This window comes from Camelina sativa, chromosome 6 (assembly GCF_030686135.1).
Source record: "Camelina sativa cultivar CO46 ecotype springtype chromosome 6, ASM3068613v1".
Lineage (NCBI taxonomy): Eukaryota > Viridiplantae > Streptophyta > Magnoliopsida > Brassicales > Brassicaceae > Camelina > Camelina sativa.
Genome location: NC_141885.1, coordinates 20,386,947 through 20,403,172, shown reverse-complemented (window position 1 = coordinate 20,403,172; position 16,226 = coordinate 20,386,947). Strand labels below are relative to the sequence as shown.

The 16,226-nt window shown below is 36.1% G+C and overlaps 4 protein-coding genes and 2 long non-coding RNA genes across 9 annotated transcripts; 2 read left to right on the top strand and 4 right to left on the bottom strand.

The window, feature by feature from the left end:
• Nucleotides 1–1,473: 1,473 nt before the first annotated feature.
• Nucleotides 1,474–2,612, top strand: LOC109133493 (uncharacterized). The gene is made up of 4 exons (XR_015559306.1): nt 1,474–1,696; nt 1,795–1,833; nt 2,211–2,264; nt 2,353–2,612. It is a non-coding gene; the product is annotated as an uncharacterized LOC109133493 (long non-coding RNA).
• A 431-nt stretch (nt 2,613–3,043) lies between these two features.
• Nucleotides 3,044–4,249, top strand: LOC147942850 (uncharacterized). Its single transcript, XR_015559307.1, has 2 exons — nt 3,044–3,204; nt 3,294–4,249. It is a non-coding gene; the product is annotated as an uncharacterized LOC147942850 (long non-coding RNA).
• LOC104791849 (Mitochondrial glycoprotein family protein) lies at nt 3,398–4,794 on the bottom strand. The gene is made up of 3 exons (XM_010517838.3): nt 4,418–4,794; nt 3,788–4,164; nt 3,398–3,702 (listed from the first exon to the last, which is right to left on the bottom strand). The coding sequence occupies exons 1-3, from the start codon at nt 4,676–4,678 to the stop codon at nt 3,543–3,545; spliced, it is 798 nt and encodes a 265-aa protein (XP_010516140.2). The 5' UTR covers nt 4,679–4,794; the 3' UTR covers nt 3,398–3,542.
• A 60-nt stretch (nt 4,795–4,854) lies between these two features.
• On the bottom strand, nt 4,855–7,145 carry LOC104791848 (Membrane fusion protein Use1). Of its 2 annotated transcripts, XM_010517837.3 has the most exons (8): nt 6,835–7,145; nt 6,585–6,678; nt 6,425–6,492; nt 6,097–6,169; nt 5,768–5,883; nt 5,575–5,676; nt 5,335–5,434; nt 4,855–5,164 (listed from the first exon to the last, which is right to left on the bottom strand). In XM_010517837.3, exons 2-8 carry the CDS (start codon nt 6,669–6,671, stop codon nt 4,988–4,990), a joined length of 723 nt encoding a protein of 240 aa, XP_010516139.1. In that variant the 5' UTR covers nt 6,672–6,678; nt 6,835–7,145; the 3' UTR covers nt 4,855–4,987. The 2 variants fall into 2 exon arrangements, with proteins under 2 accessions (XP_010516139.1, XP_019102372.1); XM_019246827.2 differs by lacking the exon at nt 6,835–7,145 and having other exon boundaries at nt 6,585–6,686.
• Nucleotides 7,146–8,506: 1,361 nt separating this feature from the next.
• Nucleotides 8,507–10,683, bottom strand: LOC104699147 (Glucose-1-phosphate adenylyltransferase family protein). The gene is made up of 5 exons (XM_010414486.3): nt 10,519–10,683; nt 9,974–10,099; nt 9,795–9,857; nt 9,447–9,695; nt 8,507–9,363 (listed from the first exon to the last, which is right to left on the bottom strand). Exons 2-5 carry the CDS (start codon nt 10,082–10,084, stop codon nt 8,710–8,712), a joined length of 1,077 nt encoding a protein of 358 aa, XP_010412788.1. The 5' UTR covers nt 10,085–10,099; nt 10,519–10,683; the 3' UTR covers nt 8,507–8,709.
• Nucleotides 10,684–10,698: 15 nt separating this feature from the next.
• Nucleotides 10,699–13,807, bottom strand: LOC104791846 (ultraviolet-B receptor UVR8-like). 3 transcript variants are annotated; one of them, XR_015559305.1, is made up of 11 exons: nt 13,468–13,805; nt 13,294–13,367; nt 13,102–13,186; nt 12,904–13,017; nt 12,566–12,802; nt 12,196–12,426; nt 11,844–11,887; nt 11,727–11,763; nt 11,353–11,535; nt 11,127–11,261; nt 10,699–11,037 (listed from the first exon to the last, which is right to left on the bottom strand). XR_015559305.1 is itself a non-coding variant. In XM_010517834.3 (10 exons), the coding sequence occupies exons 1-10, from the start codon at nt 13,727–13,729 to the stop codon at nt 10,915–10,917; spliced, it is 1,488 nt and encodes a 495-aa protein (XP_010516136.1). In that variant the 5' UTR covers nt 13,730–13,807; the 3' UTR covers nt 10,699–10,914. The 3 variants fall into 3 exon arrangements, 1 of the variants encoding a protein (XP_010516136.1); XR_015559304.1 differs by having other exon boundaries at nt 11,353–11,763; XM_010517834.3 differs by lacking the exon at nt 11,727–11,763 and having other exon boundaries at nt 13,468–13,807.
• Nucleotides 13,808–16,226: the final 2,419 nt, after the last annotated feature.

The following is a 16,226-nucleotide window of genomic DNA, read 5'->3' as shown; positions in this document are numbered from 1 at the left end:
AATTACAGTAAAACCTGCAACCCTACAAACCATCTTGCTCTTGCTCATCTTAGTGTGTTTTCAATCTTGGACAAAGTTTTTAAGCTTCTTCAACCATAGTTTTAGGCATGTAAAGGGTGAAATACAATTGTATTTCAACCATAGATATCATCAAAATTTCTTTAAAATAGAAATTCGAAAAAGGATGATGATATCTATTTGGTTAGCCCATTAGGTTTATAAGTTGAAAGAAACCCTAAATGCCTTTGACTTGATTGCTACGTATCGAGATCGCCTCTCTCCGTAAACGATTGTGAAAGAAGTGTTGAACTCTTTATTAAAAAAAAAACAGAAGATGATGATGTTTCGGGCTCCCATGATGCGTCCCAAGACGGTGATAAGCAAGGAGGAAGCGGAGGCTAACACGTCGGTGTGGTGGAACTTAAACGAGTTTACGGTTCCTTGTGGGTATGATGCTGGTCGGATCCGTGAGTGTATAGAACGGGCGTTGGAGAATTTAGGTTACTTTGGTCGTCCTGTCACCATTTCTGCCTATAGCGACCTACACCGAACCCCAGAACATGTACTTCGAGCCCTCTCTTCTGTTGGAATCATTCTTTACTGCTCCTTTCGTGGTTGGTTCTCTATCTTTTTTGTTCTATAATAATTATATTATATACTTTGCCCCTTTACTATTTATTTCCTTTACTGAAATAGCTAATCCACACATGTACTCCGATGTCTTTATTGAAGTTTTGCTCTTGTACTTTACCATAAGCCATTGCTTCAAATACAGAGCATAATAGAGAAAAAACAGAGATGAAAAAAGTGGAAAACTTCTCAATTATTTTCGACAACTTTTACAATAAGAAAACATCCACCTTATGTAGTTTTCCTTAAAGACACAAAGCAACCGTTGCAACTTCCTACACTAACAACGGTTCGTAACAAGTCACGGTTATCACATAACATTTGACTTTACAACACACTAAATAATATAGTTATATAAAGTAACATATGTTTTAAAATATTCAACAAAGGTTTTTAATGGATTTTAGAGTTCAATGGTTTTATCATATAAAACACAAGTCACATGTCCAATCAAAATAAGCCACATCAGATTCTATAAAAAAAAAGCAAACAAAAGTCCATTAATGAGAAAAACTAAGTACGACCATGCAAAATAAAAGTTTAAAAATAAAAAAAAGTCACAAACACAACTGATTAAAAAAATTTATTCCTAATTTTACTCCCCACTAATAACTCCATGTTCATGGTGGTTTACAACATATCTATCTTCTATATAAATCCAATTTCAGTTTATTCTCTCACCATTTTCTTTGAAAAAAAATCTAAATACAAAAAACAAAACACCACAAAACAACTTTTATCTTAGATTACCAATTTACCAGTCACCACCATATTAGCCAACCAATTGTGCCACATCAGATATATTAATGGATTTAAAATATTAGTAGATTTTAGAGTCCAATGGTTTTGTAATAAATAATATAGTTATATAAAATAACATAAGCCTAAACTCAATTATTACCAACAGTTTTGGTATGGAGAATGGATAATCCACCTCCGGCTACAATAATGCTCATAAATCTTCCCGAAGCCACTGAGGGCATGTTTGGTACTGGTTTTCACTCAACAGATGAGAAGGAATACAACATTGTTCCGGAAAATGATGGATGGTTTCAACTGATTGAAGGTGTGTTTCTGTCTGTCCTCTCTAGTTGAAGAATTAACCGGCAAATTTTTTAATTAAGCTTTCTTTCTCAACCAGTTGGCTGTCTTTTTTTTTAACAGGTGCAAGAGATTCAGAGTCTACCCGCGAGATAAGAAGAGGTAAACAGTTTACTCTGGAGAAGTCATGCAGTGAATCGAGTCGTGAATATTCCCCGTTCTATTGCTGTTTATGCTGTTTTGATGCCCAAACCTTTGAAAGTTTCAATCTTCATCTCAATGGTGAAAAACATATCCAACTAGGAAGCTGCTTTTTCACACATTTACCCGATCAGGCTTCCCTTGATTCTCATCCCAAGACTGCAACTACCATGGTGATTGAGGAGGAGCCACCAAAGACAAGTTTTTGCTTTTTTTTTTCTAGTATATATATGAATTTGAATTTTATTGAGTAAGCAAGAGTTTTTATTGAATTTTATTGAGTAAAAGTTTGTTACTTAGTTGAAGAAATGCTTGACCAAAAAGTTTTTCCTTGCCAGAAAAGGAGAAAAAGAAGGAGAAAAACAATCACAATAATACCACCTACTCCAAAGGCAAGTTTTAATATCTCAACTTTGTTAATGAAATATGTTTTGACTAGACTCCAAAATGTGAAACATAAAGCATGATGTTAATTTACAGACTTTGGTAGAGGCTAATAAAGTGAAGAAGAAGTTGAAGAAGAAGAAGAAGATACTGACCGAATGAGCATCTGCAAGACTTAAGAAGAAGAAGAAGAAGAAGAGTACACATGGCCCTTGTTTTACTCACAAGGAATTTCATTTGGTCAATGGTTTATTTTATTTGTAGCTGGAAATGTTGGGTTAACTTATAGTATAGAGTAAGGCAAGTTTTTAATATCTCAACTTCGTTAATGAAAGATGTTTTGACTAGACTCCAAATGTGAAATAGCAGATAGCATGATGTTGATCTACAGACTTTAGTTGAGGCTAATAAAGTGAAGAAGTTGAATAAGAAGAAGAAGATGTTGACCGAATTGAATATGAGCATCTCCAAGACTAAGAAGAAGAAGTGTATGCAAGGTCAGTTTTTGTTGGAGCCTCCATAACTTTGGAAGAGTCTGAAATATCAAATGACTTCCAAGTTTAGTGTGGCAGGGCCTTTACAAATAATCAGTTTAACGTTTACTAGAATAGTCAAGCAAACAATATAGTTCAAGATTTTGACCTCAACTTGATCACAACCAGTACCTAAACTGGCCAAATTGGTTTCCACCAAACGGATAAACATAACCATCAGATCCTGTGCCATAGACCTGCTGCCACTTGTTCTATTCGGATTCCTTAGCTCGTCATCTGTACTCCCTTGGGCCACACTTGAGAGAGCAAAACAGAACATCCAATAAAAATCACAGACCCACTTAATAGAACAAAGTGCAAATGTGGGTTGTTCTTATGTGTTGGTGGGAATAAGCACAAGCAGGATCCATGCCCGTGGTCCAGTTGGAGTTGAAAGATTATGAACAACAAGATGGTACAACTGAGTTTTTATTGGTATTTCCACTGTTCATTGATTTGTTAAAAGCTGAGAAGTTTTAATGGTTGTGGTGATGAATGACACAGAAATCAGGATAATAAGAGGAAAAGGACAAGTTGTGGATGGAGTTTCTCGTAATGTCAAAACTTATACCTTTTCTATTTTTATCTCCATGCAAAAGAAGTAATGATTCTCTAATAATCAATCTATGGTTGTTAACTATGATTATCAAATTCCAGTTTCACATTCAAAACCCCACTGTAAACTCAAAAGTCACTACAAATAAAATCTGCAACCATAAAACCATCTTGCTCTTGCTCATCTTTAGTGGGATTTCATTCTTGGACAAAGTTTTTGAGCTTCTTCAACCATAGTTGGTACTCTCTGCTATCTTTCTCCATCATGTACTCATACAAGAAATCCGTTGCGCTTGGGTTGATTCCTCTGGTCTCTAGAAACTTGTGGAACGACTTGCGCATATTCTCATCCAACTCCCTGCAAAGCAAAAGAAAGAAAGAACATTTGAGTTATTTTTTGGGTTATCATATGGTTAAAAAAAGATGGGATATATGTTGCTTACTGAAAATCTGGCCCATCATAAGTCAACTGTTCTTCAGAAGAAGAATCCTCTGGACGGTTCACAGACAAACCATCAATGACAACCTCATCAGGGAAAGCAGTGCAGCTAAACTCAAGGCTGAGTCCACTCTTCTTGGTAACAGTGACAACTAGTGGAATGCTTGTTTCATTCGCTTTCTCATGACGACCATCACCACCACCATCTTCATCGTCATCCATATCATCTTCATTTTCATCCATGCCAAGACCAGGCATGCTTACTTCCACTTTCATCTTCTCTTCATTGTATTCTCTAGTCAAAGTCACAGTCCTGTGTCCAGGATTATCTTCGATTATGAAAGGAAAGCCACTAGAGACATCTGTACTCTCATCCTCCTCCTTAAAGAAACACATAACCATAATCATGCATGTAGTCTTTCAAAAACTTTTAAAATAAAGAAATCAAATCAGGTTCATTTGCTAACACAACATCTATAAAGACATGACCTCCATTGAAGCTTATGGCTTTCAGAAATCAGTCTAATTTTCTCTATCAGAAATCAAGACTATAACTATTGAAGTTACCCAAATCCTCTACAAATTCGTGATTTTTTTTCTCCAGGAACTAAGTGGGATAGAGACGAGATATTACCACATCGTGATCATCCGCTTTGAAAGAATCGTTGTTGATCTCGGAGTCAATTACTTGAAGAAGCGTCTGATCGGACTTTAATCGCTCAGTGGCCGTCGAATAAGGGAAGCCACTAGAGACGAAAGGACGAAACAGAGATGGCTTGTGAACAAGAGATGAGCGATTAACGATGACGGAGGAGACGGCCTGAGCTCGAGCTACACGACCGCACACGGAAGCCAAAGTAGAAGCTGATCTGCGAATGCACAAAGCGAAACCCATTGCGCGAATTGATTAATTTACTAGAAATGGGACTCTTTCAGGGTTTTAACTTTTTTTAAGTGTTGTTGCGAAGAAGATGAACTGACACTAACCAAACCGTACCGGTATATCAATCAAACCGGTCAAATTACGATATTTTATTTCTCAAAATTGTTAACCAAAAAATCTCTTCAAAATCAAGGTATGCTCTATGCTGCTTCATTTCACATATACCAACTCAGAATTTACACAAGTCAACATAACTTTTTTAACAAACTGAAATGTTCTTTAAAGTTTCACTAATTTGGTTTACATGTCCGAACCATTTTTCTATGTGACTCGGATCAACAGGACAACCATTATGAACACACAGGTCATGGCGAAGATCAATAGCCACTGGAAGCAACTTGTCTTTGAGCTTTGTGAATATATCTTCGTCGCTCTTGTTGTCGCGTGTCCTGTGCTTGCTAAGCTTTGCTCAATGGCCTCCTCGGTGGAGTCAAGTATCTTTTGTTAATGAATCCACAAGCAAAGAAAGAAAGAAAAATTGTTAGGACCAATGAAGCCAGTTAAAAGAATATGTGAACCAAACTATAGATTCTTCTTCTCTTATCCCATTGTTGTTGTTGATAATAGTATGCATAATTGATATTGTGAGGAAATGGTTAACATGTCACCTTCTCTGTATTTTGCACAGATTGGCTTATCGCTTGACTTCTCTCCTTGAGTTGTCTTGCAAGTCCCACCATTTCATCAGTTAGATCCTCTTGAAGCTTTCTGTCGTTAAAATAAATCACCAACGTGAACATGAAGTGGCAAATTCAACTTTTATTTAAAAGAGTACAGCTTTACTCTTTGCGATAATGTGCAGAGATAAAAATGAGTTCCTAGTTCTTTTTGGTGATCTATGAAACTACCTATGCTTCTCAATGTGCGCTTGAGCTGCGGTGTCTAGTTTTACTGGTTTTGATGAATCAGCATCAGCAGCATCAAAACTTTGGTCCTTGGAACTTGCAGGCCTACCTCAATCAAGAGCGCTGATAAGTACTAAAGGAAATAAAATTAATAAATTACAAGTAGAGAAGGATGTGAATCTAGTTTTTCACTTACACGATTCTTCTTCTCAGCTGTGGGGAAGTGGGGCTTCGAGGATCATCTTCTAATTTCGGTGAGCTGCCACTAGTCGAATCTTTTCCAAAGGGTTCATCAGATACCTCTGTGTCAGGCTGTTATTAATTTAGCAAAAACCAATAATTTGGTATTAGTTACAGAATTAAAACTTAAGATTCTTGCAACCGGTTCTACGCAGGAACAAACCAAATGCATCTAGTAAAAATTGGGGAATTAAGTAGATAAGAAAGTATTTCTAACACATTACTCTGAATGTCCTAGTCTATACAATCGAAAAGAAGAGACCCTTTCTAGTTCATGTGACTTACCACTTGAGAAACTATCTTGGAAGCAACAGCTTCAATCTTCTCATAGTACTCATTAACCTTAGACTTTGTAACTCTGGAAAAAGAGATCAAAGGAGAAAAAATAAGCACACACTCATAATGGTCGCCAATGGAATTGTGAAAGAGCATCTCCACCCAAAAAAAAAAAACATAAACTTTGGAACAACTAATAATAACACAAAGCAATTGAATTCAAATCTCAAACCCTTAATCGTAGAAAGATACATAGATCTTCTCAACAATCAAACACCAAAGCAGGAATCTTTGAATGATGAATCAATAAAAGAGAGAGGGTAAGTAAGTAACAAACCTGGGAAGCCCTTCAGGGGTCTTCTCTTCGGAGAGTTGTTCTAACAGTTCCCTCAATGTAGCAACATACTACAGCAGAATTGTATCCACCACATCAACATCAAGCACGAAAAACTAATAGTTTTTTTACAACACATGAAGAAAGATCCAAAGAAACGTACATGCATAAGCTTCGATTGATTTTGCTGATTAGGTGCAGCCGAAAGCAATCTCCGGAAATTGATCTCCGTTTTGCTTATCCCCATCATCAAATTCCTAACCATAGTGGAATCAAAACATGTCAGATCGAAACACGGAGACCAGTAACAGTATCAATCGGAAAAAAAAAAAAAAAATCTTGAATCTAAGAGACCCAATCAATCATCGAATCACGATTTGGGAATCCAATCGAAACATCAGATTTCAAATCACCTTTTGTCATCCACCGTCGTCAGGTGAAGCTGGTGTAAAAAAGTTAACCGGAGTTTTTTTTTTTGTGTGTGTGGTGGTGGTCCTTGTCGAGACGAAGAAGGAGAAGAAGTCTCTGTGCAAAAAAATAACCGAGTCGTCTAAACCGATGGTTTAATTAATAGTTATACCCGAATTATGCAATTATATTATGGTTTACATAATATGGAAACGAATCACATCAAAACTGAATATGAATCACTAATAATTTATGACCAAAATCAAATACAATTAGAAAAAAAATCGAATGTTTTACAATAAAAAAAAAAAAAAAAGAGATCGTCAATTATCTTTATTTGATGCGCACGTTTGGCTACAATGTTATGTTAGTTGTGGCTAGTGACTGCTCACCAGTGGAGATCGATCTGACTGCCGGATGTAGAATCAATGAAACAAGAAATAGGCTCTTTTTAATTTGTAAATGTTGTAACATATATATATATATATATATAGTTCGAAGAAGGTCTACTAAAAATATATGCATACGGCCAACTATTTTATGTCAAAATAGACTTTGGTTTTGTGTATGTATGATGACATTGATTCTTATAGTTGGAAAAATTAATGACAAGATAAAGTACTCGGCGTTTTTTTAACCATAAAGTTGTGTGTCCGCAAGGTATAGTTATATTTTTGGACTGCTAATCTGCTACACTATTAATTGAAGTTACACCAAATCAAATTTGTGTAAATGTTGTGTTACAGGATAGTTTTGTCAATAACATCAAAACGGAAGAGATGCATTCTATTGAATAGAGTAATTATAAAACTTGCTGCACGATGCAATGTATCCACGAAAATCCTCATTCCTCTACTCTGATGCGCTCTACTTGCAACTAAAAAAGGATCCAGCCCACTCAACACTGCTCTGCTCTGTCAAAAGAGCGGCTATCACCTGATTGCATCTACTGCACACTAAGGTGATCTATTTACAAGTATTTAGGAAGTAAAAGTTGTGTCCCCGGTGTACCATGGACAAGAAGAGCTTATAGAACATATGACATTGGTTGGAAAGGGTCTAAGAGAACAAAGAGCCAATGGTAATCATACACAAACAGAACCAAAAGTCTTTTGACAGACTAACATAGTACCATGCATTCCAAACGAATGCTGGCATCAGTAGTTACGGCCGGATTCACACCTCGTCCTCATCAGAATCACTTTCGATAGGATAACCTCCATGGAATAGGTTTGTCCAACGCCATACCAAGCTTGCAACAGTAGGAGGTGGCACTTTTTCTGGTGGGCAGTCATCAGGCACAGTTAAGAAAACATTGAAGTTTCTTTCTTGCAAAGCTTTGCATACATTGACGAACTCCGTGTCTTCATCTGGCATGTCTTTTGCAATAACCAGCAAATTTATTTTTAGAGAAGTTAAGGTCGGAGAATCAATTATAAAAACTTTTTTGACACCTTTAATTTGTATTCTTTACCGGCCATCAAATTTATCGCGTTGATTTTACCCCTTGTTAGTTGTTACAATATGTACACAATGTAGCGAAGTTAACTCATCTATGTTTTGCAGACATGTTCTTAAGATGCTTCTTTCAATGTCATATCCATTATCAAAAAAAAAAAAAAAACAAATTATTGGGAGGTTTGGATCTTTTGAAGTAATTGAAATATTGTGGCAAAAAAAAATACGAACGTCTTAGCTATATATTTACGATCGAGAAACCCCTAATCTTACGTTTAAGTTTATATTTCTAAATTTTCCTTGGCTTTCGCCTTTCTAACCAGGAATGTCAAATTTTATGTAACCTCTAGTAAATCCATCATTGTAAAAGAATAGTATAAACAAAAATCTTTAGTATCACTTTAGCTAGTTTTGACTGGTCATCACATGACTATATCTGGCTTCATGATGTCTGATTTGATCTCTTTGTTATGCAAAACAACCCCTCCATTACAATAAATCTCATCGTACAAATGAACATTTTTCCCAAGTATGGACATGTTCTCGACCCTAGCCCATTGTCCGACCGTCGAGTGCCACCCAATGATACTACTTGAGACACACGAGTACCTCTTCACGTGTGCCCCACGCATCACCGTGCATCGTGAAAGTCTAACCCCGGACTCAATGACGCAGTCAGGGCCAATCAAACACCCTTCTCCAATCTCTGCGGTTTCATCCACTAGAACATTCCCAACAATGTGTGGACCATTGGCTAACTTTGAAGGAGACTTCTTCCTCAGAGAGTCTAAGTAAAGTCTAAGACCAATAATGTAGTCTCGTGGTTGACCAATGTCCATCCAGAATCCAGGAAGCACCATTGCATAGAGTTTTTCAGCTTCTGCGATTTGGGGGAAGATCTCTTTCTCAATTGAAGTTGGTCTTAGCTCAATCTGGTCAAGAACTGAAGGATTTAGAAGATAAATCCCAGCATTGATCTTGTTACCAACATATAGTTTCGGCTTTTCGACAAACCTTTCCACTTTCCCTGTGGCTTCTTCCATAACCACTACTCCATATTTCGAAGGCTCATCCACCTTAGTTTTAAACCAATGGTATCCTAATGAGTAAAAACATGAACACATGTACTTTAAGTTTAACTTTCAATAATCTTTTTTACCTTTGTCACCATTATAGAGGCCTCTCCTCCATGAGCATTGTGAAAAGCAATAAACTCTTCAAGCGGGTATTCACTAATAACATCGCTGTTAAGGACAAAGAATGGCTGATCAGAGCCATCAACCAATTTTTCCCTGGCTAAAGCCAAAGGACCAGCTGTACCTAAAGGCTCAGTCTCTTGCGAGCAGGTGATCTTGATCCCGAGATTTGTCTCTACCTCCCTTGAGAAGTTCGACATCACTAGCAGTTGCTGAATAATTTTCCAACATTGAATTATTAAGATCTTATATCGAAGTATCATATATAGCTTTGCAAAGGGAAATATCAGAGAGACTCAAAAGTGTTTTACCTCTGGCTCGTAATTAATTGTCAAAATGACTTCATCAACTCCAATAGCCTTAAGTGCCTCTATCTGCAACAACATTTGTCATCACATATCCCATATAGAAAAAGAAATACAATAATAAAACCATGAGACTAGCAAGAAGAACCACAATTACAATTTGAAAGACCATAGTATAGTAGTACCTGATGTAGGATCATTGGTTTATTAGCGAAATCAACAAGAGGCTTTGGGAAACTGAGAGTCAATGGTCTTAAACGAGTCCCAAAACCTCCAACAAGAATAAGAGCCTTCATCTTCTTCTTTTTATCCTGTAGAGAACATATAAAAGTTAAAAAAAGCAGAGTAAATTACAGCATGCATCTATTGTGAGACCATTCTTAAGAGTAATCCAAAAGCTCTAAAAGTTTAAGAATCAAAATAATAAAACATGTCACGGCCAGAACAATTAAAATAGTGTAAATTCCCATAGTCCAAGTCCAGATCAAATAAAGTTCAACTAAAACTAAATAAAAACATATATACTGTAACACCGACGAAGCTTCAAACCCATAACCCTAATCGACATCCATATAGAATCGACCTGAATTACGTACGATCTAAGCCAAATCAAATCAACACAGACAAAGCGCACAAAACCACTCCGTAAAATAAATAATAATAATAACCAGATGCATCACAAGTTCGAGGAAACGGACTAGGGTAAAGAGAAGAAAAAGTCTTTCATTACCTTATTCGAGATCTCACAGGATCGTTGATAAACTAAGCCGAAGAGACGATGTTTGGGATACTTAAGAGATCTTACTGATTCTCTGTATATAGCTCTTTAATTTTGGTATAACAGACGTTACAAAAAGGGAAAAATTGTAATAAATTCATGAAATCAAGATTTCTTAATGAAACAAATGAATTAACCAAAAGAAAACTTTATATAATGATAGAACAAAAAGAAGTTCACTGGATTACTCAAGAGTCAAGACTTACATTGCATACAAATGCTGCTGGTGTATGTACAGTAGTATACCTCTAACGTGTATATTAAAAAAAAAAAAGGGTCAACTAAAAAATCTGATCTTTTGCTCTAATAAACCCCTAACAAACAAAAATTGGAGTGTGTCAAGTCTGTTCAGAGAGAGGACTGGCCTAGAAGCAGAGTATGCCACCAACCGCATGCAATGTTTTTGGGAACACAATCTTTGATTCTAACCTCTGATGGAGCATTCCGGTCAATCACATCTCCTAGACCCAACTGTTTCAGACAAACAACTATGTCGTCAGTAAAATCCACATTAAATGGAACAAAACAATTTCTAGAAGTAGCTCTCTGCTTTTTATTACCTGCCCATATTTGTTCCATCCCCAGCAGAATACTCTCCCTTCATCTGCAATTACAGCGGTGTGACGAGCACCGCAGGAGATGGTTTTTACGTTTACCTCTTCCAAATTTGGAGCCTCCAATAATTTTGGAAGAGTCTGAAAAATACGATTTTCAAGTTTAATGGCATGATCTTCAGAAACAATCAGCATTACTAGACAAGGAAACATATATAGTTCAAGATTCTACCTCAGCTTGATCACAACCAGTACCTAACTGTCCAAATTGATTTCCACCAAACGAATACACATCCCCATCAGATGAAGCGCATATCGTGTGCCATAGACCTGCAGCCACTTCTTCTATTCGGATTCCCAACAAAGACGACACACATGTTGGACTCAATTCATCATCTGTACTTCCTTGGCCACACTTAAGAGAGCCCAAAAAAAAATCAATTACTTCCACATACCCAACAGAAAGTGCAAATATTAGTTGCAGACGTATAGCAAGAGAGGTTTTAGATTATCTTTTACAGCCTTATCTTAATGCAGACTAGCATTTTTCCCTAGTAAAATGTTTTGATATATAGTATAATAATATATTTTGACAAGCTTAGTTACACAATGATGATTAGATCTCCTCAACACGTGGGTTCAGCTGAAAGCAAAAATCTCAAGTCATTCAAGTTTCAAGCATATATGCTGTAATATAGAAAGCCAAGGATCTGTCGAACTCACCTGTCCATAAAGCCCCCAACCAAATGTAAGGAGCGCTCCAGTATCTGTCCACAAAAAAAAGCTAGTTAAAAATCATTCGTATTATATGCATGGCAAGTATTATCCTTCTGATAAATTCTCAGTTAACATATGTCAAACTCTTTTCAGGTTTCTGTTCATAGATTTGTAAAGGATTCCAAGCAACCTAACAAATGAACCTTTAATCAAGGCATAGTGCAAATATGAGACCAAATTTCAAAATCCTGATTACAGAGTATAAAGATTTGATAAGGTGAAAACAAGTTGTTTTGAGTGATGTGGACACTAATACAGTAGATGACTAGCCACAAAACCAATATGGTGAGAAAAATACCTGTAATCACAGCACTGTGTCGCCCTCCACATGCAATTTTTTTTACATAACTTCCAAGAACTCGGCCGCATTGCACTTCTGAACTCATGTAAACACCAGAAACGGTGCCTTTTCCATAAGAAGAAGGCTCAATGCATGGAATAGGATGAGGAGAGGAGACTAGACGCACACGGGAGCCCAATCCAAGCTGTCCTTCTCCTCCATAACCCCAACCCCAAACTTGTCCAATATCTGGACTTCATATAAAATTAAGATGCATCAAGCGTTTATTATAGCACACCAAAAGCTCTTCAGAGCTACATTGATTATTTCATAACAAAATTATCCCATTCAGGATATAATGATTGGTGTAAGAAGCTGAAAAATTCACCTGATAATGCTAAAGTATGACGTCCACCAGCAGCAGCACTTATAATCCTAACTCCTGGCGCCAACGATACAAGACAAGGCAATGCCGAGAGCTCGTTGTTATCAGACTGTGATGAGTTCTCAGCAGCTTGCTTTGCTTGTGAAATCCGCCTTTTCTTCGTTGTTTCCCCTCCACCTCTAGCTTCACTCTGAGAAGACGTTCCACCACTAGACTTTTTCCCTTGAGAACTTGGACTCACTGCAAAGAAAACAAGCACCATCCTATCCTTCACATTCATCCTCAAAGTAAATAAATTTAGAGATCTCACAATGGTAAGAAAGACAAAAGGAGATGTAAACCTTGCTCTGCTGAGAACGATATGTTTCTTTCACACGAATCTCCCTCTACTTGACCGAACACTCTCCCAGTGGGTATACATTCCCTCCATCCCCATGTATAAACTTCTTGATTCTCTGTATCCAAAGGGAACAGTTCAACAACAAAAAATCAATAAAGTAATGAACTTTAAAACAGATGATAATGGAAAAATTGCAGACCTGTGACTGCAACACAATGAGCCCATCCAGCCTGAGCTTTCTGTACACGAACCTCTGGAGGAAGAGGAAAAGGCTCTGGAGTTTCCTATTATAAAAGCATATATAACTCAAGTTTTAGTATCCTCTGTACCATAGATTTCTCACAAACAAAAAAGTAATCAAATGAGCACAATGCAGAAGAAAAAATCTAACCCCGTGCTTCCCAGATGTCACATAGCTTTGACCTAGATCATCAGTTGAACCCCATGTAATCAGCTTCCCTGACTCTGATTTAGCCAAAAAAAAAAAAAAAAAAAACTCAAATTCAATTGAACAAATATCTCCCAATTAGATACATTATGAAAATTGAAAATTCATTCGTCAAACCTGCAGTAGCCATTGCGAAACCGCAACCACCGCCGGAGACGTCTTTCCAAGAGCTTCCAACTGTCGGCGGGATCTTGACTTCGACCGGTGACATCAGAGGAGAACGTTGCGGAGAAGCTCCGGGTAAGTAACCCCACATGTACACTAGTCTTTTACCAGCTGCTACTACTACTTTCTCATCCTCCTCCTCCTCTTCCTTCTTTGGTGCTGCGGCGGCGCTAGGTCCTCCACCAGTCTCCAGTTTTCCCCCCTCGCCATTCATAATTTTACAAACCAAAACACTCTGACGAATGAAAGAAAGCAGAAACGAAACGACGAATGGGAGAATAAAAATATCAGTTTTCACAGAGAAGTTGACGTGTATATATATATATATATGTATAGGTTGATAGGCTCTTTTTAATTAAACCTATCTAGTTTTAGAATCTTCGATTTGGCCCCTAAATTTAGTTTCTATCGTAAAGACCCCAATCTATAGTTTAATCGAATGCTCAATAATCCATATGAGTAAAAAAAAATCAATTCAGCTACTGTCTTGGAATATTTTGCAGCAGCATTGTCGAAAACAAATTGAGTTCCTTCTTCACAAGTATATATCGTCTCAAAGCTGTCATAAAATCACTTTAGTAATTACAATTTTCTTAAATTTTTAGGCAAATTTGGTTTTATAATTAACCGTCTTGTTTCTCTCTTAAAGAAATATTCTTTGTATCCAATATTCTTCCAAAATTCTAAATATTTTTTTTTTTAGATCAAGTTTTATATTTAAAATGTCTAAAGAATATTTGTTGCTTATAAGCTAGGAACATGAGTTTGCCAAAACAAAATAATAAAGCTAGGAACATGATTAGAAAAATTGTTAAGTGCATTTGCAGTACCAAACATTTTCTTAAAAATGCCTTCAGTAGGTCATCAAAGTCATGATATCAACATTTCAATATAGCACATATATATCAACAAATGTAATCATATGTCTCTTCCCACTTAAAAAAAACTCGAAGCCACATGGTCTTCAAATATTCTTTGATTTCTTTTACCCATTTTCAATCATCCTTAGGTCCAAACAAAAATCTGGTTTTCATGATAGGATTCATCCTCATATCTCTCATTGATTAACGTTTTTATCTTTCGTTATGTACTTGAGTGATGATTAAATCAAAATTTGCAAAAATATATATTATACACTAGATGTAAATATACATAAATAAAAAATCATTTAGTATTAGAGGGAAACCAGATTTGATTTCCAAGAGTTGTTACTTTGGTGAGAACTAGATCATTCACAAACTCAGGAATTTCTTGGTAATCTATTTGAATGACTATAAAAAGTAATTTAAAAATAAATTAAAACATTGTAATAACTAAAAACTTATATATCTACAAGTAATATTATACATAAATCATTGAGCTGAGGATAAACAAACTGAAATCTGTATTTAATGTTTGCCACAAATATTATCTTTTAATTATATACATTTGCCACTTTTGCACCATGTTAAGCTGATGGTAATAATTTATACTAAGAAAAAATCCACATGTTACCAAAAATAAGTTATGAACTTTACAAGTATCTGGGTCATGTATTTTGTAATAGTGTCAAACAATTCATTAACATCTTCATTTATTGTAATTCATGTGAAATCATGTATATTGTTAATACATAATTTCAATTAGTATCATTAATCTTTTAAACATAATTTAAGTAATCCAACATAATATTTTATAGTAGAAATGATTATAATTAACTGAAAAAGTTAAGATTTTCTATACCATGATCATAATTTGGAATTGTCACAACTTTTTTTCCCCCAAAAAGTTCCTTTTATATATGACACAACTTGTTGTTGGGTTTTGGTGGATAAACATTTGAAATATCTTAATCAAAAACAAAAGGAAAAGATATGAAATATCTTGGGAAAATGTCAGCCAAGTAAAATATTCTTTGGAATAATATATATGCGATATTTGTTGTAAGCCAAGTAAAAATATCTCGTTGGAGTATGTGGACCAAAGTCTTTTACATGATGAAATCCATTTTTGTTAAAACCTTATCTACAAATATATTTCCCAAATTAGGCCTTCCCTTTAGAAAGTGTTTTAGACACGACCTTGATTTGTATTGACGAATAATGATGGTCATGGATATAAGGAAATGACAAAGGAGAGTTGGTTTACACGTTGATCCAAACAACAGGGGTGAGTTGCTAAAGTAGCAATAACTTCGGGGGTTAGTTCCAACATAACGCGTTAAACGTATCATTATTTGGAAAACGAGAGTAGCCACGTAGGATAAATCACGTGGGGGTGAACACATAGGTGGCGGGACACGAACCACTAGTTTTATGACGGAATCTAAGCCAAGAGTTTGTGACGAAGTTTCTGGAAGCAGTAGTGTGGTCATGGTCCATAACATACGTCGGCCAAATTAGCTAGTGGGGCTTGGTTAATGAATGTGATGACACGTTGCAGGCTTTGAGACGATGAATCCTTCTTGAAGCCATGTGACTCACCATGTGGGACCTTTCAAGAACCTGATCCTAGCCATCACTCCTTGTCTCTTTTTTTTTTTTTTTTTTTTCTCTCTTTTTCTTTTCAAATTTCAATACTGTTCTCTTTTTGTGAAGAACATAATAGTATACAATACGCGAGAAAACATATTGTAGATATTTAAGATATCATTTATAGAATTGAAAATCCAAGTTTTTGACATTCTGTTTAACTTTTTTTTTTGTTCATTCCATCAGTACGTGCGAGTGATC